We start from the raw sequence: 27,007 nt of genomic DNA, 5'->3' as shown, positions 1-27,007 counted from the left end.
CGAATCGGGCGTGGAAAGAATCGAGTAGAGTAGGCGGCACACAGACGTCGTTTCAGCGGATACCGCAGATTGCTCTCTCCGCGCTTGTATTCTACCGTTGCCGCCTTGTGCTGATCGGAATTGTGTATTTGGTGACCAAGAAACGTCTTTTCAGCGATCCGCCCAAAGATATGACAAGACGGGCACTCCTTAATATCCCACTGCCCTCAATCGATCAGAATCCCTTTGCACATTAGCCTACCCACCCAGCGCTGCAAGAGAGCCGACCATTTGTTTCAGCTTGCCAGTGACGTGCCATCTCACGACGCAATCTAAAGAGGTAGCTTTATTTCTTCCAACAAGTGCCTGCCGAACCATCATCTCATTCCCACTTCCACCCCGTCATCATTTCATATATCTCTGACCACCGTGGCTAACACGCAACACCGCTCCCGCATCGCCAGAGCGGCAGCACGACACCCTCAAACAGACAAGCTAGCCCAATATCCCGGTCATCGCATGGCACTCGTCGTGCTGGGCTCAGGGGTAGAAATGAACGAACCACGTTCCCGGACCCATATGGCCATCACGCGACTTGATTGGCTTGAGCCACCAACTCACTTTGGCACGGAGAAGCCTCTTCGGCGGGCCGCATGAGCCGTCGAGTTTGACTCGGTCTAGTCAAAAGCATCTTCCTTCCATAGGCTCCATGACAGCTTTCTGAAGAAGCCTGTCGAGCTTCAAAACCTCTTTCCCTGCGTCTTTGTGTCAAGCTATACCTTTTATCCATTGCTCCAGCCTTTTTGGACCCTGGTAGACCCTCAGGCCTTCCATCTCGGTTCACGCAGCCATGAAGCAAAGGCCGACCAGCCCGGGTGCATGACAGGTAAACAACACCGACGGGCTTCCAGCGCAGGGTCCTTCAACGGCCAAACACCAAACAGCGGGACGTCGCAGAAGACAAAGTTTTATCTCCGCTGTCCTTTGCAAAGCGCTGCCATCCTTGTCATCGGTCATCTTACGCTTGAATGCCTGAAACAACATGAGGCTCTGCATGTATTTCCACTTTCTACGCGAGCTCACACTTGCGACCACATTTCTGGGATACAACTACATTATTGCGTGTTGAGTACCATTTAGCAGCCGGAAGATCATTGTGAAGCACGGCAAGACAATCTACACATTTCTGAGTCTAAAATCCTCCGGTGACCCCAGACGCGGGCCTGATTCCATCATGGGGCGGATGGACGATCTGTGCCTGCGCTCTCGTCCGCTCTTACATCGATAACAACTTGTGGAAAAGATGACCAGGAGATCACTGATGAGATAGTCGAAGAGGATCCAGGCCGCTGGAGTGCCCCCGTGTCGATCTACCGGTAGCACTTTCGCGCATATTCGCGATAGGTTATTTGTGTCAAGGCAAACGGTTTGGTGTGCATGATGCAAAGTGTGGGGGAGGTTGCAAGATGTCTGTTTGTCGAACGCAGTCTCTAGTTGAGTACACAGCATTTCCAGTCCCCGGTCATGGATTGAGTTCTCGTAAACATGATGTTCTTCGCTGGACTGTATGCAGGTGGGTTCGAAAGGTGACATATACAAGAGTACATACGACATGTCCGTTGAGAGCTGAAGCAATGGGCACCCAGCTGCCCGTTTACACGGCCAGCCACTGTAGCACTCCTGAAGATCTGCCCTAACGATCGCTCTCTCCAGGCAAGACGGATTCCAACCTGCAACTATTGAGCCTCACCGCCACCCCGTGCACTGATCCGAGCAGAAGTCTGGTGATGCGGTCTTTGCACAGACATGTCTGGTCGTTGTAAAGCGTTTGATCGTAGCGGACGATGTGACCTCATTCGAAGTGCTTCTAGTCTTTCTGTACGAGATTGCTGAACATGTTGTTGGATTTCCATGCTACGCCTGGCGGTGAGCGATCACCAGTGTGCTCGCCCTTCTTCTTTCTCTTCTTCTTCTTCTTGATTGATGTTTCCGTGGTGTCTTGCGATATACCTAGACCTTGTAATGTGCTCAGCACGGCTGCTCTAGCAGCCTCGGCCTCGCCGTCGATTTTTGCTGTCTTCTCATCCAAGAGTTCCCTCAGGGTGGGTAAATCACTGAGTAAAGTGATGAGGCTGTGTAATGATGGGATGATTTCGTGATTGGTAGATTCGAGGATGCTGAATGCAATGGTGGAAATTTGGGACAGCATTCGGAGGGAGTAGAGCGCTGCTTGCATTTGTCCACTTGCGTGAATGAAAGACCAGGATAGTATACCTTCTCGCGTGCCTGTGACAAGTCTGCTGATATCACCGCTGAGTGGTGGAGGCTTATCGTTGTCAAGATTGGATTGACAGACAAGCTTCACTGCCACAGCACGCCATCTTGCTGCTCTGGATAGTGATGAGTTGTGTTCTAGATCTTGCTGTAGAGACTTCAGACACTCTTCGAGTACAGTGCTCGGGCTGGATGTGGTGTCGAGCTCAACAACCGTTCCTGCCACACGAGTGCCTTTTCGCTCGAATTCGGTGACTTGAGTGATGCTCGAGTTCAGCACACGTAACAACGAATACGCCTGAGCTCGGATTGAGACACCAGACCGCCAGGCAGATGTTCGAGTCGGGTCGTCAATAACGAATGGAAGATACATGTTCAGATCCTCGGAATCCTGCAGATCTGACGGTGCCTCTTGGTTATCCTTTACGCGGACTAGATGGACGATCTCCGATATCCTTGGATCCAGACGAGCAAGTGCTTTCGATGTTTTTGCCTCATAAGCCATTCCTGCCATGGCCAATTTGGACAACTCGGGTAAAGATCCATACTCTTCTGCGAACTCTGCAAAACCAGCTGACATTGGTGTGTCCTTTGCTGCGAGCCTAATGTTCTCAGTGAGACTCTTGTGATGATCCTGGGACATGAAGAAGGCCAATTTGACCAGATTTAGCAGCTCGAACCGCCTAGCAATGGCAGCTGGACGGTACTCCTGAGTTTTTAGGCATTTTCCTCGGCTTGGTAGATGAATGGTTTCGAGATCTCGGAAGAGAATCACCTTTCCAGATTCTCCCAGGTCGTGTACTAGCAGATCCGAGTCGCTCGTGAAGATGACACCACCACACTGTCTAGCAGCCTCTGCACAGTATGCATCCGCCTCACCAGGAATGACCGAGACCAGAAAATCGAAACGACTTTCCAGAAGCATTTCTATTACTGAAGGGACCAGGAATGGAGGTGCAGGCAGAGCCTTGAGTCGATTGGAAGAGACGACAGCACTCAAGACGTCGGACTTGGAAGATTGAACATTTTCCATGCGAGAAGGTAAATCCTCCTTGTTCAGCGCCTTGAAAGTAACAAGCTGGTTGGCATAGCTCTGTAGCCTAGACAATCTCGTACTCTGTTTGGACAATGGCAACAATCCATCGAAAAACACGGATTTGCTGTGAGAGGAAAAGGAAAATCAGCCACTTACTCTGGACGGACCTCAGTAGTCGACATACATTTTCAGTCCGTATGTCTCGATCTGCTCGAGCCAGTTCACGGCGGCCTGGCCTAGTTCTTGATATGTCGGAGTGGCATCTAGAGCATTCCTAGCACCTGTTCTACGAGCTATGCACACATAGAAGACATGATATGCCAGACTAGGGCCATCGATGATGGCATTCTGGTCATCCGCAGGATTTTGTGGAAGGACGACTTTGTCGCCGTAGGGTGACAGCGAGCGCGTCAAGTGCGGTATACCCATACCAGCGAGGTTGGCCAACTACAGCCAATCCATAGACAGAGTAAGGTATTGTTGGAAGATGGTTGGTTCGGAAGAGGAAAGTGGTCGCCCGAGGCTGGAATTCGTTTTGTCGCTTTCGCGACGCGCGGAACGTCTCCCACCTTTCTTGAACTTCCGACCAGCAAGACCAAAGATTATACTCCGTACACTACACCACAAATCAATCGCCAAGATGCCTACCATGTGGCTTTCAGACTCCCAGAGTAAGCATATGCTGTCTGGCGATTGCAGATACATACTAATCCGAATGCAGAGATTGGGGTTGCCTTCTGCTCCGGAGGTAGGTGAGGATGCGCGCGTAGTCGCATTCATCGCACGAGCAGCTCTAATGTTTGATGCAGGAGGCTTCTTCTTGATCGGAGGAGTGATCATGTTTTTTGATCGCTCAATGTAAGTTCAACCACTGCTCAATCTACAACAACCCTACTGACCAAAGACAAACAGGTTGGCCATGGGCAACGTACGCACATCCACAACATCCACCCACCCACAAACCCCACCACTCACAAACCCTCCCACAGATTCTCTTCCTAGCCGGAATTACCCTACTCCTCGGAGTTCAACGCACATTCCTCTTCTTCGCTCGCCGTCAAAAGATTAAGGGCACAGCAGCTTTCGTCGCAGGCATCATACTAATTCTCCTCCGCTGGCCATTGATTGGCTTCCTCGTCGAGATCTACGGCATCTTCATACTGTTTGGCGAGTTCTTCAAGACGATAGCTGGATTTGCTTACAACATTCCTGTCGTGGGACCGTACCTTGCGAGGGGTTTGCAAAAGGCTGGAGAAAAAGCCGGAGAGGGAAATAAGAACAAGGATCTGCCTGTCTAGGAGAAGAAAGAGCTTATGTGCTATGAGATACCTCGAACGTGTTGCGGTCAATGTTCTCCTGACTGTCATGGCTGAAAAGAGCTGGCCGTAGTACAACTGGAACGAGAAGGACACAGAACAAAGACATGACGAACTCCACGATTACGACGAACCAGAGATCCAAAGAGCATCAGTTCAGAATACAACACAAAAGAGCGCACAATCGTGTCATGGATGAGGGAGAAGAAAAGGCTCCGTGTGAATCACCCTGTCTACCTAAATCTCCAAACGATACGCTTTTTTCAAAAAATCCCAGGACTCCGTTCGTATGCTCGTCTCGTTTATTGACCGTTGGTGGTCGACTTCTTGGCCTGTCTTCTGACTCTGACGGCCTCGGCGAGGTCCTTCAGGACGTCGACGGTTGTCTCCCAGCTGATGCAGGCGTCGGTGATACTGACACCTCTCTTGAGGCCGGAGGGGCCTTCGGCAGGGACCTTTTGGGCACCCTCGTTGAGGTGCGACTCGATCATGACACCAACGATACCCTCCTCGCCGGCGCGAAGCTGCTCTGAGATGGTCTTGGCGACCTTGGGCTGGTTGCGGTGGTCCTTGAGGGAGTTGCCTAGAGTCATTGTCAGTTCTAGGCTCTCTCCACATGGCAGGGTCAGATCACTTACCGTGCGAGCAGTCAATCATCATAACCTCGGGCAGGTTCTTCTTGCCAAGGGCCTCTCTGCACTTCTTGACGTTCTCGGCGTCGTAGTTGGTACCCTTGGTTCCACCTCTGAGGATGACGAAGCAGTCCTTGTTTCCGGTGGTCTTTGTGATGGCAGCAAGACCTTGCTTGGTGACACCCATGAAGTAGTGCTTGGCAGCAGCGGAGCCAATGGCATCAACGGCGACACCCAAGCTGCCGTCGGTACCGTTCTTGAAGCCCATAGGGAAGGACAGACCGGAGGCAAGCTCTCTGTGCAATTGCGACTCGGTAGTACGGGCGCCAATGGCACCAAGCGAGATGAGGTCGGCAAGGAACTGAGGAGAGATGGTATCGAGCATTTCGCTGGCAATGGGCATACCCTGGCTGGTCAGGTCGCAGAAGAGCTGGCGGGAGACGCGCAGACCCTTGTTGATCTTGTAGCTCTCGTCGAGATCGGGGTCGTTGATCAGACCCTTCCAGCCGACAGTGGTACGGGGCTTCTCGAGGTAGGCGCGCATGATGATGCAGAGGTCCTGTTCGAGCTCGTCGGCGAGCTTCTTCAGACGGCCGCAGTACTCAATGGCAGCGTCGGGGTCGTGGAGCGAGCAGGGGCCAACCATGACAAGAAGACGGTCATCCTGCTGGTGAATGATTGCCTGGGCTTCGCGACGGCCCTTCTTGACAGCGTCGAGGGCGATCTGGGTAGCGGGGATCTCAGAGGACAAAAGTTCGGGCGAGATCAGAGGGTCGTAACCCAAGACGCGGGTGTCGTCGTTCTGCGACTCGCGGAGCTGCTGCTGAGCATCGATGTTGGGGCCGGCCATGTTGGGTAAAATATTGTTGCAGTGTAAAGTGCTTGGTGGGGGATGACTGTATGACTTATTGTTGAAAAGAAATAGAAATCGGCCCGCCTTCAAAGCCGATGGCGGCTCTCGGCTCACGTTTCTTTGTTCTAGGTCAAGCCACAAGCACGGCTCTGTTTTTACCCCACAATTGGCTACGCACATCGAACAAGCAACTGCAACTGCCTTCTCGATGGCACGTCCATCTGCTCTCACTAGTGCCTGCCTGACCTGGGCCATGAAACACGCTCGCTGACTTTCTCAACTTTCACTTGCATGCTGGCTCATGTCTCTTGGTCCCTCCTTTGCACCCCGCGCAACATCACTCATCCATTCACGTCCACGAGCTGTACCGAAGCCCGCCGTTATGTTCTCTTCCATGTCCCACAAACGTCGGCACGATGATGATGATGACGAGGTCATGTCTATGCACCACGACAAGGTATCACCACATTCCTCAACAAACATGATTTCCTGAGGCTCACATCCTCGAAGAGACTGCGTCACTCTGCTGGAATTGATCATGGTGTTTTTGGTTCGAACCCCAATGTCGAAGGTCAATCTATACCTGGTGCCATGGACGATTCCTCAACTTCTATCATGGGCGAAACCGACTCCTCTGATGATATGGACATGAGAGACGACTTCCAAATGGACCGCTCCCAATCTCCCGACCAGCCATCTTCCTGGATATTGAATAACAACCCGCTCCGGAATCCCCGGATGGCGCTGAACGAGAGAGGCATGCGAGTACCAACACCAATTGCACCGCTTTCTACACGTCCAAAGCCCTCTCCGCTACAAGGTAATACTACTACCAGTAACGCGTATGCTCCTTCCACATCCATGCGTGCTCGTTTGGCCGGCCCAAGAGAACGCTTCCCATCGCCAATCTCCGAAGACGAACCTCATACTCCCACCACGGCTGCTGGAAGTCAGTTCTCGCTGTTGACTGTTAGTGACATGGACATGGACACTGAAACGACTCCCCGAGCTCTTCCCCCACAAACGCCAGACGTACATGTCCGGAAGCAGCGACAACGAAGTGGTGCCTTCACATCTCCGCGAGACCAAGACACTTCCAAAAAGTTCTCCATGGGATATCGCGAGGATTGTGAAAAATGCAGGAACCGCGTGCCTGGTCATATGAACCATTTCTCAAGGTAGCTGCTGTTTTGTTCTTATTCTTTTCACGCATCAAGCCGTCATACTGGCTCTTGGAAACACTGGCGTTCGGGGATTGTTTTTCTGGCGCAACTGGATTATTGAACATGTTGTTAATATGTGTCTGTGCATATAAAATTTGCACATCCCGAACCTCTGAGTTATACCCTGCATTCCCTCCTGCGTGCAAACATATGTGGAGCACGTGGCTGTGAGTATGCACAATCGTTTCTAGACCAGGGGCGTGTCCAAAGAAAGTGAAGAATATGGCTTCTCTCTCAATGGACAGTATCCTGTTTGCCGAAGACGTTGTGCCTTTGCACAGCGAGAGCGTCGCTCTAAACCGCTGTGGGAAAAGAGTCAGGGTTACAGACTTTGCTCCATGATGTGCCATGTCAAGCGCTCGAGTTAGCGCGGAGCATCCAAGTCCCCCTGAGCTTCCGTTCGCAGCAGGCGAATTAATACATCAGGCACGCTTACCTCTTCGATTGTGATGACAGCACAGTCACATTTTGTGTGGTTTGGAGGACCATGGACGTGTCCACAGAACCCCACATACATTCGACTTGCTCTAAACCACACTCGGTTGCAGTTCTCTGGTAAGACAAGCCTGTCGCCCTTTGCCGTTTCTATATGGAACGAGACTGGAAGCTATAGGCACACTCTTGTCAACGATCATCACATACAAGCCGCCTATTTTCACACTATGGAGCAGCGTATTTCTACTTGCTCTTCGAGGTGCGGCCGCGTCAACACCCACATATCCTTCTCTTCCGCAACACGGTCATGAACAAGTCGTGGCATGTTGAGAAGGCAAAGGGAGATCGAAATGCTTCTTTGCGCTGAATGGCATATGTATGTCACAATTGTCTGGTCGCGCTCGACTTCCCTGCCAGACCAGATTCGCAGCTCCGCTTTGTGGCCTTGTACTCTGGACGACCGAACCCCCACTTCTTCTTGGAGGCGTTCTCGTCATTGTCGTTGTGGCCTTCAGCCTCTCTCACATCATCATCATCATCTTCTTCTTCTTCTTCGTCTCCCTCGCTCATCTCTTCGTCATTCTCCTTGGTGTCATCGTCACCAGCATTGCCCATGTGCGTCTCAGCAGTTGCAAATGATGACCAATGGCGCAGTGACGATGGCATACCATCACTTGGGGGCCATGAGAAGGGAGTGCCAGAAGCATTGATTGGCGTGTAGACGAAGGGGCCACTGAAATCACGCCAGAGGTGTAGAGGCGCGGTAGGCAGAGTGTCATTGGGACTCCACCGAGATTAGAAGCTTGCACTATAGCAGAAGAGATTGCCGTTGCCGAGGTTGTTGATGGGGCTGCTGCAGAGTGTGTTACCGGGGTTGCTGTAGACTGTGATGCTGTAGAGGGTGCTGCAGTAGGCTGGTCTGGGATGACGAGTTTGCCGTGTCTGGTGCGGCCGTCGTCTCTCAGGTACAAATATTCTGCGCGTCAGTACAGGTCTCTCGGTTGAGAGTAAGAGGCACTTACCCCTCTGCCTTTCACCACGACTTTGTCATAGGTGTACTCGCGGCCTGCGTCAACGCATCTCGAGCAAGGTCTGCCGCGATCGCACTTTGAGCTGCGCAAGTGACATTCTCTGCAGCTCTGTAGTTTAGGCATCTTCTTCTGAGCTAACATTAGCATCTTGCTTTTACTTCTGGTCATCATCATGAAGTCTTTGCTTGGTGTTCTTACTGGTTGTTCAGGGGCAGGGAGGGGGGATATGAGGGAGGATATATGTACGGCGCTCGCGGACCTGTGATGTCTTGCATGACGCTGAACGCAGAGTCTCATCGTGCTCAAAGAAGTCTAAGACCTATTTTGTATGGCTGAGTCGGACTGCCGAGAGATGTCTTGCTTAGTCGGCGATATGGGTGTGTGGGAGGTATTGCGGTGCAAATCTGAGAGATCTCAGAAAGTCTGACATGTTTTTCATCTCGCCTTCTGTCTCGACTCAGTAGGTGTGACGGCTCATTGTTAGGTAGTTGGAGATGTGTCATTAGTGGACTTGTTTAGTTGCCCTAGAGATGTTTTGCTGTGTGCTTGGTCTTCTTGTTTCCGTTGTGGTCTTGATACTTCTTCTCTGCTGAGTTGTCAACGTCAAGAGTCTCATGTACTGTCACAATGGTCATCACTCCTTCGCACACATAGTCAGGGACTAACATCACCATGGGTATCCCAACCGGAACAGCTTCTTTCTCAACAAGATTTTGCATTCTCACAAGTTTTTATATTGCAGACTATCCGAGTTAGAGTCACCTTTTCAAAGTTGACTGTTGAGAATCTTGGAATGTGTATGTCGACACAACAACACTGAATTGTACCCGATGGCCAATACTAGCCAACGAGGACTAGTCTTTTGCATGTTTCAGCAGAGCTTCAAGTTATATCAAGTAGAATTGGTGTAGTTATTCATGTCTTAGTCAAAACAATGCTTGCTTAGGGTATGACCCTGGCTATAAATTGCACTTCTCTCCATGGAAAATGATTACTCACTTCTACCAGAATGCTGAAGACACATTCGAGTGAGGTCGAAGGGAATCCACAAACCACATGTTCTTTTTCATATATTCTATCCACGGTTCCCACCTTCTTATCCTCCATTCGACAGGCACCCTGTACAGAACCTACCCTTTTTTCGACCTTCCTACTTCTTGCCATCGCAAAGCTGCACAACAGCAAACTTGCCACTCCAAGCCCACTTTCTAGCTCCCGAATCTCCACCTCCGTTTTCCGTAGCACGGAGACGCTCGTCTTCGCCTTCAGGAAGCCCGACTACGACATCGGCTTTGCAGGTGCGAAGGGCGAGTGTGCGCATGCCTGATCCAGGACCTAGAGGACCGATGGCAGTGGTGAAGGGGGTGGTGGGATCCCATGCAGCCTGTGGGAAGATCAGCGAAACAGTTCTGGCAAAGGGGCCAAAGGGCAAAAATCTCACATCACCAGTCAACTTTCTATAATTCAAGTCGCCCTTGAAAATCACCAACTCCGAAGTTTTCAAATCCTCAAACAGAGCTTCAGCAGTAGAAGGAAGTCTCCAGTAACTTCCTCCTTGAGTCCAGAATTTGTTGGGTCGGAGTACAATCTTGCCTTCTGCGTACAGTTGACTCCAGTTTGCGAACAACTGCTGCAGATCGCTTGCTTCCTGTTCAGAGAGTTTAGCTGGAGTGACTCCCTTGGCTTCATCCTCTTCAGAAGGGGACTCGTAAAAGTCCTTCGCGTTGACGAGGACAGTAAGCAAGTCTGAGAAATCCTTGGGCACCACATCGCTAACAAACCAAGGAATGTTCTTGGGATGCAAGACGACAGTGGTAGCCAGATCTGCCTGCAACAAATAACCAGCCAGAATGACATCGACGAAGAGTTCGAAACCGGCATTATCGAGAACGATATCCACACGGCGTTCCTTAGCTCCCTGCTTCTTGGCTGCGTGCAGAAGCTCAAAGGCTGCGTCAAAGTCATTGGCGATGATGTTCTTCTCTGCTGCTTTTCTGGCCTTGGAACCCTGCAACTTCTGAATATCTTCATAGGTGAGATTGGTGAGGAGAGACAGATCAGTAGCATTGCCCCAGAGACAAATCTCGCACATCTCGGTAAACAGCACCTTTTCTGCTGCCGCACGATCCTCCTCGGACTGAGAAGATGATGACTTGGAAGAGAGTTGCTTAGTGAGTTCGTTGTAGCGCGAAGCTAGTTCAAGGACTGCAGGGCGGGAAGAGCGGAAAGTGGACATCTTTTGCTTGTTGAAGACGTCGTAGTTTTTCCAGTGGGTTGAGAGTTTGAAAAGAGTGGACATGCGACGGTAGAGGTAGCATTCGGAGAAGAGCCATGGTACGTTGAACCATTTGGGGTTGCCGAGTTGCTCTAGCTCTTTGTTGTAGCTCTCAATGTCTCCTTGTCCGTCATCGGCGAGAGGACTTTTGGGATGTCAGTATTCAGGTTTTGTGAAGAGTCAAAGGGTGTACACACGTAAGTTGGCGATCATGCTGCAACTCATACTTGAGCTTGGCGAGCTCCGAAACAATGCTTTTGCCTTCAGTCTGCTTTTCAGAGTCTTCGGTCTTGCCAATTGCCTTGTGCAAATCGTCAATGGCACCTGTCTGATACGTTTGTCAGTAAGTATTCGCTAGAACGACAATACCAGGAATATATTCTATCTCTCTTGCACTTCGCGAAGCCAACAAAGAATCTCCATCTGATTGTAAAGCAATCAAGCTGAGTGGCTCCTATCCATCACCGTGCCTATCTCCCGAGACTCCTGACGAGTTGGCTATACGCATTCGAAAAGATACACGCCACACCGGAGACAGTGACAACAGCACCCAGAACATAAGATATAGAACTATCCAGTGTTCACTCACAAGAATGATGGGCCAGCGATCGCGCGCCGAGATGTATGCAAACGAAGTCTTGTCCGAAGTCTGGTAGAGAGCTGTGTACATCGTCAATACCACAACATCGACAACCTTCATGAGTATACGCACGCGTCTTAGTGTCGACCTCCATGATGGCGATTGATCTTTTAGAAGAATCTCAATTGAGAAAAAAGTTGTGGACGCGGAATGTTCTTGTTGATTTGATGAGAGCATCGAAGCACGCTGTTCGATGACACAGCTTCGGCTACGCTAGCCGTGTTTGTGCATCCCGGCTACGCTAGCTGAATGCGACTGCCACGTTCTTGCGGCCCGTGTTTCTATGTTTCCCACATTTTCGAGCCAGCGAATGTCGATCACAAAAGGTTTGATCACCTACGCACTCAGCAACAGCAAAAGCAGATGCCATCGCGAAGACGAGCAAAAGAAACATGGAGTAGCTGGGAATCGAACCCAGAACCTTCTCCACTCAGTAATGCTCGAAGAGCCATGCTAAGAAGATGTCATACCACTAGACCACAACCCCAATTGATGACAAAAATCTGCTTGTGTGATCTTATGTAACCATGACCGGCTGGATCTCATTCTCACACATCCTCTCACTCTCATGTCTCACACTCGGGATCGACGCTCACCTGTGCCCAGCACGCGAGGTAGTGGAGTTGTTGAAGAAGCCACTTGACGGCGCTGGAACTGTTGGAACTGTAGCTGTCCTTGTCGTTGACCCTGGAGTGCTTGAGGCCGAAATGTTCAAATAGCCTGCTCTCCACTCGGTCAATGCCTGAGTACTGTTTTGTGGGAAGCCACCAGGCGAGGTGCCGGTCTGACTGTTTTGACCGGTCTTGAGAAGTGCTAACAAGCTGTAATGGCCACCGGCGACGGGCCTTGCAATGAATGTCACTCCGTCAGGGTAAGCTCCTGTGCCAACAGTCTCGAAAAGATCACCGAAGGCGAGTCGTGTGCTGGTGTTGTTGAGCCAGTATGCAAGCGCGTTTACAAACAGTCGGCGAGTGCTTGGAGAACAAGTAGATGCAGTCCACATCTCCCAGTCGGACTTAGTGTATGTATGCCGACTGTCGAGTTGAACCTACGCTTGTTAGTCAAGAGCTCTGGAGACAAGTGATGGTAGAAACTTACACCAAAGGCTTGAGAAATAGTTGGATACCAGCGACTCTGCATATCGTATAGACGCTTGGGTATGATGCCGAGATTCAAAAGCTTATCGGGATACGTGTTGTAAAGCAGACCAAAGGATCCACGGCTCTGGTAGGCGAGCATGGTGTGAGTCCCGCTTGGATCAATGGCGAGCTGTTCCCACTGAGTGTAATAGGAAGACGCCGTCGATGAGTAGTTGGCTGCAGATTGAAGATCGCCCAAAGCTTCGGAGATGAAAGACATTGCTTTGAGTCCCACGATACCTTTGATCGCTAGGTTGGTCTGATTGGCAAGCGTTCCCGCAAAGTCATCAGTGCTCAGCTGAGCCTCTGGCACAAGGGAGTACTCAGTCACGTAAGTTGCCCATTGTCGATATTTGGCGTAATGCTCAGAGAGGAAGCTTGTATCGCCAGTGAACTTGAAATAAGCATAGGCCATCAAAAGCATGTTGCCACTTTCCTCAACAGGCATATATTCGTCATTGCCTTCCACATGGCCAGTAGCATTAGGAAAATGAGTTCCTAGGTCGTGCATGCTGTAGCCATTAGGATAGAATCCACTTTCTTGATTATAAAACAATGGGTTCAAGACGAATTTGAGCATCTCGGGGTTGGCGTAAAGGTAGAAGGGCAATGCAGGAAAAATGACATCCACCGTGTTCATGTTGCCGTTACTCGATATCTCCTTCTGGAACATGAGTGGTTCGCCCTGTGTGATCGAGGAAGAGTTACTGCAGCGGAGATTCGGCGGAACGGTAAGAACATATGCTGCCATGATCTGACGGGCGCTCAAAGCCACAATGGCATAATAATTCTCAGACTCCGTGACATCTGGGACAGCGACACCGCTGAAGCTGTTGGGATTAAGGAAGCCATAACCATTACTTGAGTCGAAGATGTAAGCTTGACCGTATTGATCTGTGCCGTGTTCTTCTACACTGGTAGCATTGGCATAAGGCGGTGGTGGTGAGGGAGTGCTGTTACTGTAGGGTGGTGTGGTCCCGTAGTACGACTGAACGTCTGCTTTGAGTCGAGTCTCGAAACTGGCCCCCTTCGCTTGGCTGGTCGCAAAGTCGTTGTAGTGAAACTCGATGAGGTCGAACAAATCATCGCCGTAACACTCTGTCCACCAGGGTTGTAGAGGGACAAGTCCCTCGGATGTCAGAAACCTGATTACATTCTGTTGCACTGTCCCAATAGTATACAGGGCGTCTCCCGAAGTCGCTAGACCAAAGTCATGCACGAATGCGAAGACTGGTTCTTTGCTTTGGGCGCCGCGGTAATTAGAATCCACCACATTGGAGAGCTCGAGGCTTGCGACGTAGTTGTACCGGAGATCGAGTGAGTGGCCGCTCTGGAAGCTGAAGTTTCGAGAGTATCCAGGGCTCGAAGAGTAGGTGAAATTGCCCCATTGAGGGAAATCTTGCTCTTCTCCAAACTCGTACTGGTTCTCCTGCGAGAGTACCCAGCTGTAGACAGTCGACGGACTACCAGTGGCATTACCACTTCCATTGACAGCTGAAGCGCCTTCGAACAGATTCCAGTTTACGGTCGTGTTAGTCTCGGGTGAAATCCAGCCTGCGTTGACATCGCTATATAGCTGGACGTCATGAGATTGGTTGTCCGTGCTGTGGAAGCTGACTTGAAGATAGCTGAGTGGGATACTGGTCCGGCAGAGGTCCTGCGGTATGACGGGACTCAAGAAGCTGGCGACAAGATCGACAGGACCGGCACGGATGGTAAAGTTCGAGTATTGAGAATCGAAAGAGACAGCGAGTTGGGAAGCAGCCTTGACATTAGCAAGTTGCGGAAGAGATTGTAATCCAGTGCCCATATACTCGTAAGCAACCTTATCTACGACAATGATGCCTTCCCAGCCAGCAGGCGTTCCGGGCCAGAACATAGCTCCATTGGTATTGAGAGTACCATTATTGGCATTAGACATCCAGATGCTGGTGTAGGGACTACGAACAGCAAGGGGTACCGCTGGAGGCCGGACAGGCGAGTAGGATGGAGTCTTGTGCCTAGAAAATGTGAGCAAGAACATCACAGAGAGAGATATCCTCAGGTATAATCCTCAAGCTGAAGCACAATTACCTGTTCGCATCAAGTTTGTGAGTGTAAGGATCTTGTGCACAGACGGTCACCGCAAGCAATGCAGATAGCAATACTTTGGTCATGGCGATGGATGGGACAGGCATTGTCGATGCGTGGATATTCGATGGAAGGAAACATGGATTATAAGTTCAATGGATAATGAGTGGCAAGTGCGGAGAAGGAAGCAACGATGGCCGTTCCTTCCTGCATGCATGCCCTCGCAGTGACATCTCTACTGTGGTCGGCTGTCGAAACCTGCATGCGGAGAAAGCAAGAGGGGGATCATCAATACAGCAAGTTGGTCACTCCGGCTCCAAGCTACATGCATCCCGCGTTGGTTCTTGATGCAATAAGTGATGGATTGATGCGTGACACATAGGCTGTGATTCAGGAACAGTTGCTTCTTGGCGAGTGTACAGCATAATTTGGCAAGAATGTTGGATAGCACCGATAGTTGCGAAAGAACCTTCGTGCAGGAGAAAAAGCAAGATCGAAAGGTTACTCGAGGTTGGATGTTGAGAGGAGCCGCGGAACGGAGATCGTGAGGTCATGTTCTTGCAATAGTCACGTTGATATTGGGATATATACATAGATGCTTGGAGAATTACTCATCAATCTCTTCTTAGCTCAGTTGGTTTAGAGCGTCTGACTGTAATTGTTAATTGTCATCAGAAGGTCCTTTGTTCGACTCAGAGAGAGGAGATTTCTTTTTGTGTTTGGCACGAGCATTACGAATAGCGACAATACCTTGCTCAAGATTTGACTGTCATGAACCTTTGTTGCTGTGGTTGCGCTCAGTAAAATGCACGTACGTTCGCTAACTTTGTTTTTTTCTTCTGTATGCAATCATTACCGGAGATGGCGATACATTACCTACAGATAATATCATTCGCGCATACAAGCATGGAACCACAAAGCGCGCATCTTCTGACACTTTCTACTACCGTCTTTGCGAGTAGCAATCAACCGCGCCTGGACAACGGGTAGTGGATATAAAGCACTTGCTCGACATCAAGCACTTTCTCGTTCGTTCAACGTATATATGTCAAGTTGAATCAATAGGAAGACACTCTCAAATCTTTCATGATTGATATACAGCTAGCTTGTCTGCTGTTCTTTGTCTAATACGTCTTATGTAGATCTCAGTTGTCCCATGTCCGCTGTTGTCGTTTGACGATTAATCATTATTCGTATATGAGGCCTTGCAAGCTTTGGCCGCGTTCACGTATGTCAGGAATCCCAAACTATGAAGCTTTCTGGCCATCTGGGTGCGCCGGAGAGTTGGTGCCGAACAGAGGCATGGGCGTACCAAATGCGCCCAATTGTGACCTTCTGTAGTTGATGTTCTCGTAAAGATCTGGCTTACGATCATCTGCTTTTCCGTTCTGCGTATGCAACGCGCTCGTGACGAAAGCTTGGTGAGGAGCAGAATGGTCGGCCTGGTGATGTAGAGGTAAGCCGTTCTGCCCGGCACTAGTATGTATAGGCCCATGACGGTCCACCTCGGCTGGGTCACTGGGTGTCTCAATAGTCGAGGCACTAGATAGACCTGAGAAGTCACGCCTGTCTCCACGGTTGTTCGATGGGTTGCCCAAAGCAGAGCGTACTTTAAGCTGATCGGTTGGTGAAACATCGCCAGGAGGGCCTTGTGCGAAGTTCTCTCCGGTATGTGGTACTGCACTCGAAGGAGGGTCGCTAGGAATACCAATGGTGTCATTAGAGCCAAGGCCATTCTGAGGGTAATCGGCACGCTTTGCTGGGTTTGGCAGTGGTGTAGTAAAAGGAGAAGCAGTACGCTGGCCAGGTGCGGAGACCTGGCGCATCATGTTCGGTTGGAGATGCATGCCGTAAGTACCGAATGGACCCGGAGTCCGTGATTGGTGATGCAAAGGATGTTGAGGATTGGCCCAAGGTGTCTGCTCTATGAATCTCTCCTCGGCAGTGCGTCCTGATGCGGGAGCCGAATGCATATGCACGGGGTTTTGGTAAGCGGGGCCTTGCTGCTGAGGTAATGTTTGCCTGCGCGGGATATGCATGGCTTTAAAGTCATCGTCGAGCTCATTCGTCCGTGCGCCTTGGATATCTGGCGCAGCAGGGAAGCCCCGGTACTTGGCCATACCAGACAAGATCGAGACTTCGCGGTTGTACTTCTCCTGGTTGCGCACCTGGTCGGAGCGCTTTGTGGGGAACTTGTACGAGTATTGGTCCTGTTGGTCGGCCTGGAATTGGCGACGCTCTTTTTGTATGTCGTACCATTGCTTTCCTAGCTGCTCCAATAGCGAGTCGCGTAGCTCTCTTGCTTCCTGGAAATACTGGGTGTGTAGTTGAGCACGTTCTGCCAGAATCTGATTTCGAAGGGTGCCGAGCTTATAGCGATGCAGTGTTATCTCCTGTTGAATCTTGGTGTCGCGACGAGCAGTGATGCACTGTAACATGGCAAGGAAATCGGGATGGGTCGCGTTCGGTACACTGAGTTGGTCCAGTTCGGCCTCTGCTGAAGCCAAGCGTTCGCTGTGCATTCTGATACAATGTTAGCGTTGGTACACACAGCAGGGAGATATGCGACTTGCTTGGTGCGGAATGTTTGAAACTGCTCGACAATAGCCGTGAAGGCCTCGGTGGCGCGCTTTTTCGTCTCTTGATCGCCGTCGTTTGGCTCATCGGCATCATCGTCTTCGAGATCATTCGCGAGCGATTGAACAGCGGGCGAGATGTCGCGAAGCTGTTTAGATTTTTGTTTTGCTCTTTTTAGACGGGCAGCCTTCATTGGCGAGATGTAAGGGTTCTCATCGGCTTCATCGTTAGGCTCTGGTGTCTCCTGTCGACTCTCGAGGGCCTGATCAACATGGTTGCTGTGACTGAGAGCAAGGGCTTCTTCAGAGTCTGAGTGTTCGGAGAGAGGACTGTCGGCGTCGCTGACAGCAGGACTTGGTCGCTTGCGTTTCCTGCCTGAGATGGCTGTGGGAGAGGCTGAGAGAGGGAGATCAGCAGGCGGTTGTGGACGGGCGGCAGTGTTGGTACCCAGGCGAGCTTGTGCGGGCGAGGGCGACTGAGGTTGGGGATCTGGTGAAGAGGCAGGCTCGGAGCGAATGTCGGCTTGATTTAGTTTTGTCGGAGATGGGATCCACGATTTTATGGGAGAGCGCTCGAGGCGTTCGGTCTCTGCTTCAGAATCTCGGTCGTTGTTGTCTCTCTGGTCTTGATCGTCGAATTCGGCGTCATAGTCGCTCAGACTGCTCGAACCGTCGCTTTGGTCAACTGGATCGACGAGGTCGGGTTCTTGAACAGGCTGGAGCTGTATAGGAATCGGGTCGATGGCGGAAGGAATAGCGGACCTCGAAGTGGTACTGAGGGGAGAAATAGAAGGAGTGTCCATCCTGCATGGGCGCCGTCGCGGGCAGCAGAAGCCTTGGTCGGTCGTCGAATGCAGAGAGCAATGGCGGCTAGACGACGTGGACGAGAGGGTGTGGATCGGCGAGTTACGCGTACGAGGACTTTCATGCAGCGGTACAAGAAAAAGACGGAGCAATCGGGTGGAGCAATGGTAGGGTAGGCGGAGAGAGTGGACTCGCTCGTCACCTTTCACGAGTGGAAGCCAAAGCCAAGGCCATCCTGGCCCATCCAGTCCACAGCCGCGGCGTTAGTCGGCATTAGCAAACTTTGGACCCCCAGACGCCCATTACTTGCAAGAAAATCCATCTGCTCGACTTTTGATCAGCCCCACACACCACATCAGCAATGGCGCATACAAGGGACAAGAAGGACAAGTCGCAGAAGAAGGACAAGGCCGAGAAGAAGGAGGTCAAGTCCGAGAAGGCTCAAAACGCTTCTGCTCTTGCAGCCGCTGAAAAGTTGGATCCTACCATCTCCAATCTGTTTGCCAACTCTGTATGTCTCGCGTCCGAGTTGCATTGTTACAATCGCAAAATACTGACTCCTCTAGTTCGGTGTCGCCAAACCCATCTACACCGAGATTCCAACTCAATCTGTCAGGACTACGAAGAAAAAGGACTCGGACGACGAAGACGAGGGAGACGACAACGACGAAGAGCTTTCGGAACTCGACGACGATGAACTAGATGCCGTTGACGCCGATGATGACGAGCTTGAGTCAGAAGACGACAGCGACGCACATGTCCCGGACGTCAAGGATGCCCAGGCTGCTGCTCAAGCCGCTCTCGAGAGCAACAACCGCAAGAGAAAGAGAAAGGACAAGGAGCCCGAACTAGAAGATGTATACATGGACAAACTCGGTCGCGAAGAGGAGAAGGCTATTGCCAAGGCAAAGGAAGACCGCAACTCTAAGCGCCAGAAGAAGGAGAAGAAGGCAGACAAGGACTCTGACGACAGCGACAGCGATGAGGAGGACTCGGACCGTGCTGACGCCATGGAAATGTCACCACCTCCCGTGCACGAGACTCTGGAGCCTGACAACGACTCGGATCTGGTAAAAGCACAACGTACCGTCTTCATCGGCAACGTATCCGCCGAAGCAATCACATCAAAGACAGCAAAGAAGACTCTGATGCGCCATCTGGAATCATTCTTCGAGGACATTGCAGACGCTGAGAAGGGCCAGCCCGCACACAGCGTAGAGTCTCTTCGTTTCCGCTCAACCGCTTACGCCAGTGCCATCCCCAAGAAGGCCGCCTTCGCAAAGAAGGAAATCATGGTCGAGACAACAAGGTCCACAAACGCATACGCTGTCTACTCGTCGAACGCTCTGGCTCGCGAAGCCGCCAAACGCTTGAACGGAACAGTCGCCCTGGACCGCCATATCCGTGTCGACGAGGTTGCCCATCCCGCAAAGACCGAGCCCAGGCGATGCGTCTTCGTCGGTAACCTTGGTTTCGTTGACGACGAGAGCAACATTGACAAGGCCAATGCTGAGGAGGGCAAGGGTACACGCAAGGGCAACAAGACCCCCAGTGATGTCGAGGAGGGTCTATGGCGCACATTCTCAACCTGCGGCAAGGTCGAGAGTGTCCGCGTGCCTCGCGACCCCCAGACCAGAGTGGGAAAGGGTTTCGCATACGTGCAGTTCACCGCAAGTGCATCCTCACATCCTCTTGTCGTCCACACCACTAACAACCACCACAGGAAGAAAATGCCGTCGAAGCCGCTCTCCTTCTCAACGAGAAAAAGTTCCCTCCCATGCTGCCTCGCAAGCTCCGCGTCACTCGCGCAAAGACCATCAAGCGCAACGTCAAGCCCGGCAGCAACGCCGTCAAGGCCCCCGGTGCCGCCTCCAAGGGCATTTACAACCCCAAAGCCGACCCCGTCATGCAATCCAACATGGGTCGTGCAGGCAAACTGATGGGTCGTGCAGCAGCAGCCCAAGTCCAAAAGGGCAAACCAATAGGAGGAACACCTCAGGGTTTCAAAACTCCTGAGAGCTTCATCTTTGAGGGCCACAGAGCTAAGGCTGGTGCTGGTAAGAGTGGGCTCAAGTTGGGTGGGTCTGGAAAGAAGAAGGGCAAGCCGAGAACTAGAAGCAGTAACAGAGCTGCTGCTTGGAAGGCTGGCGGTGGTAAGAAGAGAGAGTAGAGGGTCTTGCATTTTTTCCTCGAGTCCCTCCCGAAATAGTATACCCTTTCGAATTGTTCATTTGTTCCTCGACAATCATGATCTTTGACATTATTCGTAAGCAGGTGCAAGAAAGTGGAGTTGTTGTTGTGAAATCGTATTCGTATTACTTCGATCATATCTCGACCACCTGCGGCATATTCTTAAGCTCGCCGGTATTGATGTACATCACACTAGCATTAACCATCCTCGTCACCCTCCCCTCACCACCCCAAACACGGTCCCAAACCACATTCGACACACCATGCCAAACCACCTTGACAACATCAACCCACAGCCACAAATCCAGCATGCTCCAGACCAAACCGTCACCTCTACCACACCCATGCTCAAAAGCCCTCTGAGCATCATCCCAATAAACAACTTCCTTTCCTCTTCCAGCGTGCACATGCCCAAAAACATGTAAACGCGGCTTCACTCGCCAAAGCTCAGAAAGCAAATGCTCGCATCCCAAGCCATAGAGATCCATGTGGTGTTTGGGAGGTGTATGCGTGACCAAGATATCCACACCCGAAGGCACGGTATCCTTCCACGCATCCTGGCCTCTAGGATACTGAAACGCAAATTCCTCGCCCCCACAAGCAGGGATCTGTGGCGCACCATGAATCTTCAATTTCCGATTCCGATGGGAAGCAAAAGTGAGTGTTGTGGTTGAATGTCGGAGATAATGTAAATTTCCCCAGTCCAGGGTTGCGTTTTCGGTGTCTTCGGCGGGTAATGTTTTGCGTGATCGCGGGTCCAGGAAGGTATCGTGATTTCCAGCAATAACGATTTTATGTGTGTGAGGAAGCGAGTTTAGCCAATCCAGTTGTTTTTGTAGCTCTGCTGGTGTGCCGGTTTGAGTGAGGTCGCCGGCGTGGATCAAGAGATCGCCATCAGGAACCACAGCGGGAACTTTGCAATGTGTGTCTGAGAGACAGACTACTCTCAATGGCAGCAAGGGTCGAGTGGGTGAGGAGCGAAAAAAAGAGATCAGGCGGTGGAGTGTCCGTAAGAGAAACTTTGGTGGTGAGAGAAGGAAGAGGTAGAGGAGAGAGGGTGGCTCGAAGGGCGAGGGGGGTGCGAAGGGAGAGAGGAACATGATTGGTGTGTATCGTGTTAGTCGGTCATGCCAGAGAGAAAGTGTTCTGCAGTTTGATGCAAATATTTGTTTGTATGTTGTTGAACCGACAGATGAGTTGGCGATGGTAAGACAAGATGCATGTGAAGGTCTCAGTATTGAAGCCTGTTTCCACACCTATCGGCTCATTGAGACTATCATCAACCTTTGGGCACGATACGACCACATATCCAGCGCGAAAGATTCAACCTCCTCAGTTTTACCGGCTTACAGATGTATAATGAAAAGAGACATGGTGTGAATCCTCTTCGAGTTGCTTTTGGACCTGGGAGTCTGTCTGGAGAGGGGCTTGAGTACTGACCAAGCTGCATGTGAAACGGCACCCTGAATGACGTCGGCGAGCAGCTCGCGATTCAAGTTTCCAGCCCATGAGCTCTTCCAAGTCATCATCCCCTTGCCCAGATTGACATTCTCCTTATTTCAATACCTAAGAAGTCGATTGCTGTGATAGACAGTACTTGCACAACATGAAAGAGCCAGCCTCACCGACGTCCCTGTCCCCGACCTTCAAGGACAATGACAAGGGCACCAAGACAAACATGGAAACCGACTATGTCATTGTCTTCCGCTATGCGAACACCAGTATGCGTGGCATCCCTCGTGCGTCGAGCAGAACTAACAATGTTGTGCAGCCAAGGCCGAAGCAGGCAAGAAGTTCGCCCTTCTCGTAGAAAGACTCGCCAGGGTCGGATTGGCTACCGAAGTCCGCAACGGAGACAACCACTCCCTGTTGATCTTTGTCAAGGTTGCCAGCGAAGACCACGTCAACGCCGAGGTATACCGCTCCAGAGTCAAGGACTGGATCCATGGGGTTAGGTCGGCTGCACCGTCCAAGGAAACCAAGAAGGCTATCGAGGAGGAACCGCTTCATGAGGCCGAACGCTACCGCATCATCTACCGTATGATCACCAACTCGGAAGAAGAAGGCGGCGCTGGCATCACTGCCAAAGAGGGAGAGTGGAAGAATGTCGAGTCCATCTTTGCTCTGCATGACCACGCCTACAACAAAGAGTGGATCCAAAGGTGGACCAAGAAATACCTCCTGGACACCGAAGATCTCGATGAGATCAGAAACAGATTGGGCGAGAAGATTGCTTTCTACTTTGCCTTTACCCAGTCTTACTTCACCTTCCTCGTCTTCCCAGCCGCTTTCGGAGCCACCGCCTGGCTTCTGCTGGGCAAGTTCTCGCCCATCTACGCTATCGTCAGCACTTTGTGGTGCATTGTCTTTGTCGAGTACTGGAAGCATCAAGAGGTTGATCTCGGTGTGAGATGGGGCGTCCGTGGCGTGTCCAACATCCAGACCAAGCGTAGACACTTTGAGCACGAACACGAGGGTACCGATCCCGTCACTGGTGAGAAGATGCAGATCTTCCCTGCTACCAAGCGTCTTCAGCGCCAGCTGCTCCAGGTTCCCTTTGCAATTGCTGCGGCCACTGTGCTTGGTAGCTTGATCGCTACTTGCTTCGGCATTGAGATCTTCATTTCGGAAATCTATGGCGGTCCTCTCAAGTCTGTCTTGGTAAGTCGCTGTCCATTATAACTACATGTGCTATGCTGATTTGTCAGGTCTTCCTTCCCACCATCATCTTGACCACAGTCATGCCTGTCTTGAACGGTATCCTTACCACTTTTGCTGAGCGTCTGACCAAGTTCGAGAACTACGAGACAGACGATGCCTTCGAATATGCCATGACGCAGAAGATATTTGTCTTGAACTTCATCACCTCATACCTGCCCGTATTTTTGACTGCTTTCGTCTATGTACCCTTTGGCGCCGTCGTGGTACCTTTCCTCGACGTCTTCAGTTTGACTGCTAGACCTTTTGCTCAGAACGAGAAGCAGCTACAGGCACCCAAGTCTGGCTCATTCGTCATCAACCCCGATCGCCTGCGCAAGCAGATCATTTACTTCACCGTTACTGCTCAGATTGTCAACCTTGGTATGGAAGTCATCGTCCCTTATCTCAAGCGTCAAGGCTTCACCAAGTACAAGGAAATGCAGAGTGAGCGTGCCGCAAAGAGTGGTCGTCAGACTACTAGCACTACTGAGAGCGACAACCCCGACGAGGCTGCCTTCCTGACCCGCGTCCGCCGCGAAGCTGAACTTGATGTCTACAACGTCACCTCCGACCTCCGCGAAATGGTTGTCCAATTCGGCTACCTCGCACTCTTCAGCACCGTCTGGCCCTTGACAGCCGTCTCCTTCCTTGCCAACAACTGGCTCGAGCTCCGCGCTGACGCCGTCAAGATCTGCATCGAAATGCAGCGACCCATCCCAGAACGCGCCGACACCATTGGTCCTTGGTTGGACTCTCTGTCCTTCCTCAGCTGGCTCGGCAGCATCACCACCGCCGCCCTCGTCTACCTCTTCAGTAACGACGGCCTCGGCCCCGACGGCACACCCAAAAACATCCGCGGCTGGGCCTTGCTGCTCACCATCTTCTTCGCCGAACATTTCTACCTACTCATCCGCTGGGCGGTCCAAATCGGCATTTCCAAAATCGACTCGCCTGGTCGCCAAAAGGAACGTCGCGACCGCTATCTTGTTCGTCAGCGCTACTTTTCAGAGTCGCTGAGTGAGAGCCAGAAATTGCCCCAGGTCGGCAAGTTTGGAGAAAAGATTACTAGGGAGAGTCTTGAGGAGGAGGCTAGAGCTAGTTCGCTCAGAAGTTCGAGGGTTGAAGATAGATTCTGGGCTAGGCAGAGGAATTGGCATGAGACTGCTCAGGTGGGTGCGGGCCTGATTGACAGAGCCCCGGCTACTGAGGAGGTCAAGAAGATGCAGTAGTTGTGTTGATTGAGAAAGAGAGAAGGAGAGAAGGAGATGGTCAGTGAAGAAAGAGATGAGAGAATGATCATGAGCTGCGATGTCCCTTAATCGTTTATCAGCATTAGCCTACGAAAAGAACCCTATTTCCTAGTAAACGCAACCTGTCAGGTGTATCTATCAAAATGCACAAAGGGTCGAAATCCAGACCTGTATCCAAAGAAAGCCCCAGAGGCCAATACATCTCCTTGGACGGTCCTGCTTTTGTACAGAGTTCTGTGCGTTTCAATGGTTCACGACTTGGGACCGGCACAACTAGAAGAAGCCGCTTTTTCCATCTCCCAGCAACTGAATTCTTGCATATACATCTATAGAAATGCATGAGGGTATCAAGTACTGGACAGACATCCAAAGAAAGCCCTTCATCTTCGCGATCTCACCGGATACATCTCCATGTGTCGAATTCTTTGTGCATTGCAAAAGGTATCCAAACAACAAAAAGCCCACTATAGATCCCCACTCTCCGTCCTAGACTTTCGAAGCCTCGTGCAGTAGTTCCGAGTTTTCAACTACTTCTAACGCCAATATCGGATGTAGGGTGACAATCGAGACGACATCGACCCGACGCGCGAACGTGGCGGGGCAGATGACAGCGAGCGATGCCAGCAGTGTGAATGCGTACGTTGTGCTGGGGAGTGTCGACGGACCTGTTGTCCATACTACGGCGAGCTGTTGAGAGAAAGGAAGTGTTGGACTGGTAAGGAGAACAGGTTCATATACTGGGTAGTCAGAGTCAATGATAGTTGAACAAATTTGCAATGAACGAAAAGATTTGGCGGATTTCTTTCTCTTTTCGATTGTGTAGTGAATAGAATCTAGGAAAACTGAAATGGAAAGTGGTTGTGAGGAAGGATTGTCGTAGATATGGCATTGGTAGAGAATGCATTACTGGATCGCGATGATGTTTGGTGGACTTGCGACACCACCCGGGACCTTTGTATTATTTGTCAGTGTTTTCGTCCCTCGTTCCCATCCAGAGTAGGAAGACTTACGTTGCAAGGTTCGCTCGCGATGAAAAAGCTGTACCGCTTGCTTTTCTTGCACTGAACAGACAAAGCTTCGAGGTCGAAGAGTTCGCCGATAGGACAGCCCCAGCCTGCTAGCAGGACTTCGTGAAGCATGTAAGGTTGAGACGACGCTGTGCAGATGTTAGCAAAAGATAAAAGGGATGCCCCAAGGAGATTAGAAACATACGCCAGCATTCAAAAGATGGTTGATCTCCAGCGACCGCAGAAAAGTTGTCCCAAATCCAACGCAATACCTCCTCACTCTGTTCCACACCCAAGAATGTAGGCGGCAAGATTTTGCTCAGAGCTTCCAACTCATCATGCGAGCGTTTGTAATATTGAGCCATATACCCTGAGCGAATGATGAGAATATCGCCAAACTTGATCTCCACACCTTCCCACTCGGCAACTGCTTTCAGCTCAGATAGTGTTATGGCTCCTGATTTGAATGCGTCCTTGAGAGGGTGATTGTGTTCTTCTCGCCATGCTTCATAGTCGAGGAGGATACCGCGACCGATGATGCCTTTTTCGCTCCAGGCTCCGATGCCGTTGATGGTGGAGTTGTCGCTGTGAATATCGTCTAGAGTTACTCCGTTGTAAAATTTTGCCTCCTTTTGATATGCAAAGTGTCTGAGGCCGTCCCCTATATACTTTAGTGCTTGACTCAATGTTCCAATTTGCGAGGTAGTGTACATTGACTGCTGCTTTGCGTGTTGAACGTCCAGACGTCGTCATTAACGACACGAGGTGGCTTCTGATAGACATGCTTGTGGAAGACTTGTCGGCCGAAGAACGGTATATCGTTCTGTGCGTCCATGGGCCAGTTCAGAGATATTCTGTGATTACTTATCAGAGACGAGGACAAATTGTATCATTGTAATATGCTTTGGCTGGTGGCGCTGAACGAGGGTCCGTGTGATTACCTGGTGCCAGATTGTATCTCTTGGGCTGCGTCTTTGACCAGTTCATCAGTGAGACGATTCAAGAAGCCTAGCTGGTCATCATCTCCATATCTGCGAAACTTAGTATGGTCAAGTTATGGGTGATAATAGTTCATGCTCACAAGCCCCAAGCATTCAAGAAAGGTCCCTTCTTGTCCACAGGTAGCTCGTCGAATGTAGGTACAGACTTCACGGACATGTTGGATCAATTGGAGGCACGGTATAAGAATGTAGAGTAGAGATACGCAAAGCGAGAAGGTATGAAAATGTTGTGCACTGAACGAGACCTACTTGTTAATGATATGTGATGGATATATAGAAGGATCGGCAACCGAGGAACCGACGACAAGGCGGGGAAAGCAGCAACCCATGCAGAGAGCTGTATTGTATCACGGCATGGCAGGTCCTGTCCACCTCCAGTTGAGATCGAACCGGCGAACGTCAGGACGTACTCGAGACGTGAGGCTGTCACCGCAGAAGACAGGCGGCTGTGAGCGTACCCGTTACCCTCTTGAATGCACGACTGCACGATCGTGCTGCAGTGATGTTGGTTGACGCAATCAAGCTTTCAGCTGCACATCTTTTCAGCGGACTCGCAGCAGGGAGGCGGGTGTCAAT

At 51.0% G+C, this 27,007-nt stretch overlaps 12 protein-coding genes across 12 annotated transcripts; 4 read left to right on the top strand and 8 right to left on the bottom strand.

The window, feature by feature from the left end:
* Positions 1-1,846: 1,846 nt before the first annotated feature.
* M436DRAFT_53692 (uncharacterized protein) lies at positions 1,847-3,718 on the bottom strand (the record flags this gene model as incomplete). The annotated part of the gene is made up of 2 exons (XM_013569125.1): positions 1,847-3,413; positions 3,474-3,718. 2 exons carry the CDS (start codon positions 3,716-3,718, stop codon positions 1,847-1,849), a joined length of 1,812 nt encoding a protein of 603 aa, XP_013424579.1.
* Positions 3,719-3,929: 211 nt separating this feature from the next.
* Positions 3,930-4,587, top strand: M436DRAFT_84474 (Got1-domain-containing protein; the record flags this gene model as incomplete). Its single annotated transcript, XM_013569231.1, has 5 exons — positions 3,930-3,960; positions 4,011-4,037; positions 4,099-4,147; positions 4,202-4,217; positions 4,279-4,587. 5 exons carry the CDS (start codon positions 3,930-3,932, stop codon positions 4,585-4,587), a joined length of 432 nt encoding a protein of 143 aa, XP_013424685.1.
* Positions 4,588-4,907: 320 nt separating this feature from the next.
* Positions 4,908-6,087, bottom strand: M436DRAFT_53570 (phospho-2-dehydro-3-deoxyheptonate aldolase; the record flags this gene model as incomplete). The annotated part of the gene is made up of 2 exons (XM_013569099.1): positions 4,908-5,188; positions 5,244-6,087. The coding sequence occupies 2 exons, from the start codon at positions 6,085-6,087 to the stop codon at positions 4,908-4,910; spliced, it is 1,125 nt and encodes a 374-aa protein (XP_013424553.1).
* Positions 6,088-6,472: 385 nt separating this feature from the next.
* On the top strand, positions 6,473-7,272 carry M436DRAFT_75219 (uncharacterized protein; the record flags this gene model as incomplete). The annotated part of the gene is made up of 2 exons (XM_013569230.1): positions 6,473-6,547; positions 6,601-7,272. 2 exons carry the CDS (start codon positions 6,473-6,475, stop codon positions 7,270-7,272), a joined length of 747 nt encoding a protein of 248 aa, XP_013424684.1.
* An 857-nt stretch (positions 7,273-8,129) lies between these two features.
* M436DRAFT_66293 (uncharacterized protein) lies at positions 8,130-8,950 on the bottom strand (the record flags this gene model as incomplete). The annotated part of the gene is made up of 3 exons (XM_013569180.1): positions 8,130-8,532; positions 8,618-8,640; positions 8,771-8,950. 3 exons carry the CDS (start codon positions 8,948-8,950, stop codon positions 8,130-8,132), a joined length of 606 nt encoding a protein of 201 aa, XP_013424634.1.
* Positions 8,951-9,929: 979 nt separating this feature from the next.
* M436DRAFT_75218 (DUF89-domain-containing protein) lies at positions 9,930-11,788 on the bottom strand (the record flags this gene model as incomplete). The annotated part of the gene is made up of 5 exons (XM_013569229.1): positions 9,930-10,163; positions 10,221-11,199; positions 11,252-11,382; positions 11,644-11,714; positions 11,767-11,788. The coding sequence occupies 5 exons, from the start codon at positions 11,786-11,788 to the stop codon at positions 9,930-9,932; spliced, it is 1,437 nt and encodes a 478-aa protein (XP_013424683.1).
* Positions 11,789-12,286: 498 nt separating this feature from the next.
* M436DRAFT_53680 (DUF1793-domain-containing protein) lies at positions 12,287-14,856 on the bottom strand (the record flags this gene model as incomplete). The annotated part of the gene is made up of 3 exons (XM_013569122.1): positions 12,287-12,742; positions 12,793-13,629; positions 13,828-14,856. The coding sequence occupies 3 exons, from the start codon at positions 14,854-14,856 to the stop codon at positions 12,287-12,289; spliced, it is 2,322 nt and encodes a 773-aa protein (XP_013424576.1).
* A 1,294-nt stretch (positions 14,857-16,150) lies between these two features.
* On the bottom strand, positions 16,151-18,282 carry M436DRAFT_75216 (uncharacterized protein; the record flags this gene model as incomplete). The annotated part of the gene is made up of 3 exons (XM_013569228.1): positions 16,151-17,426; positions 17,477-17,876; positions 17,928-18,282. The coding sequence occupies 3 exons, from the start codon at positions 18,280-18,282 to the stop codon at positions 16,151-16,153; spliced, it is 2,031 nt and encodes a 676-aa protein (XP_013424682.1).
* Positions 18,283-18,918: 636 nt separating this feature from the next.
* Positions 18,919-20,453, top strand: M436DRAFT_53774 (uncharacterized protein; the record flags this gene model as incomplete). The annotated part of the gene is made up of 3 exons (XM_013569143.1): positions 18,919-19,957; positions 20,011-20,246; positions 20,283-20,453. Coding segments are annotated over 3 exons (1,446 nt in total), but the record flags the coding sequence as incomplete, so codon positions are not given.
* Positions 20,454-20,607: 154 nt separating this feature from the next.
* On the bottom strand, positions 20,608-21,573 carry M436DRAFT_53624 (Metallo-dependent phosphatase; the record flags this gene model as incomplete). The annotated part of the gene is made up of 1 exon (XM_013569111.1): positions 20,608-21,573. The coding sequence occupies one exon, from the start codon at positions 21,571-21,573 to the stop codon at positions 20,608-20,610; it is 966 nt and encodes a 321-aa protein (XP_013424565.1).
* Positions 21,574-22,079: 506 nt separating this feature from the next.
* M436DRAFT_53384 (DUF590-domain-containing protein) lies at positions 22,080-24,402 on the top strand (the record flags this gene model as incomplete). The annotated part of the gene is made up of 3 exons (XM_013569067.1): positions 22,080-22,194; positions 22,245-23,134; positions 23,182-24,402. The coding sequence occupies 3 exons, from the start codon at positions 22,080-22,082 to the stop codon at positions 24,400-24,402; spliced, it is 2,226 nt and encodes a 741-aa protein (XP_013424521.1).
* A 924-nt stretch (positions 24,403-25,326) lies between these two features.
* On the bottom strand, positions 25,327-26,588 carry M436DRAFT_75212 (uncharacterized protein; the record flags this gene model as incomplete). The annotated part of the gene is made up of 6 exons (XM_013569227.1): positions 25,327-25,374; positions 25,434-25,579; positions 25,636-26,091; positions 26,142-26,284; positions 26,372-26,461; positions 26,512-26,588. 6 exons carry the CDS (start codon positions 26,586-26,588, stop codon positions 25,327-25,329), a joined length of 960 nt encoding a protein of 319 aa, XP_013424681.1.
* Positions 26,589-27,007: the final 419 nt, after the last annotated feature.

This window comes from Aureobasidium namibiae (assembly GCF_000721765.1).
Source record: "Aureobasidium namibiae CBS 147.97 unplaced genomic scaffold scaffold_16, whole genome shotgun sequence".
Lineage (NCBI taxonomy): Eukaryota > Fungi > Ascomycota > Dothideomycetes > Dothideales > Saccotheciaceae > Aureobasidium > Aureobasidium namibiae.
The sequence above is the reverse complement of the archived record's forward strand: the minus strand, read 5'-3'. Positions and strand labels throughout refer to the sequence as shown.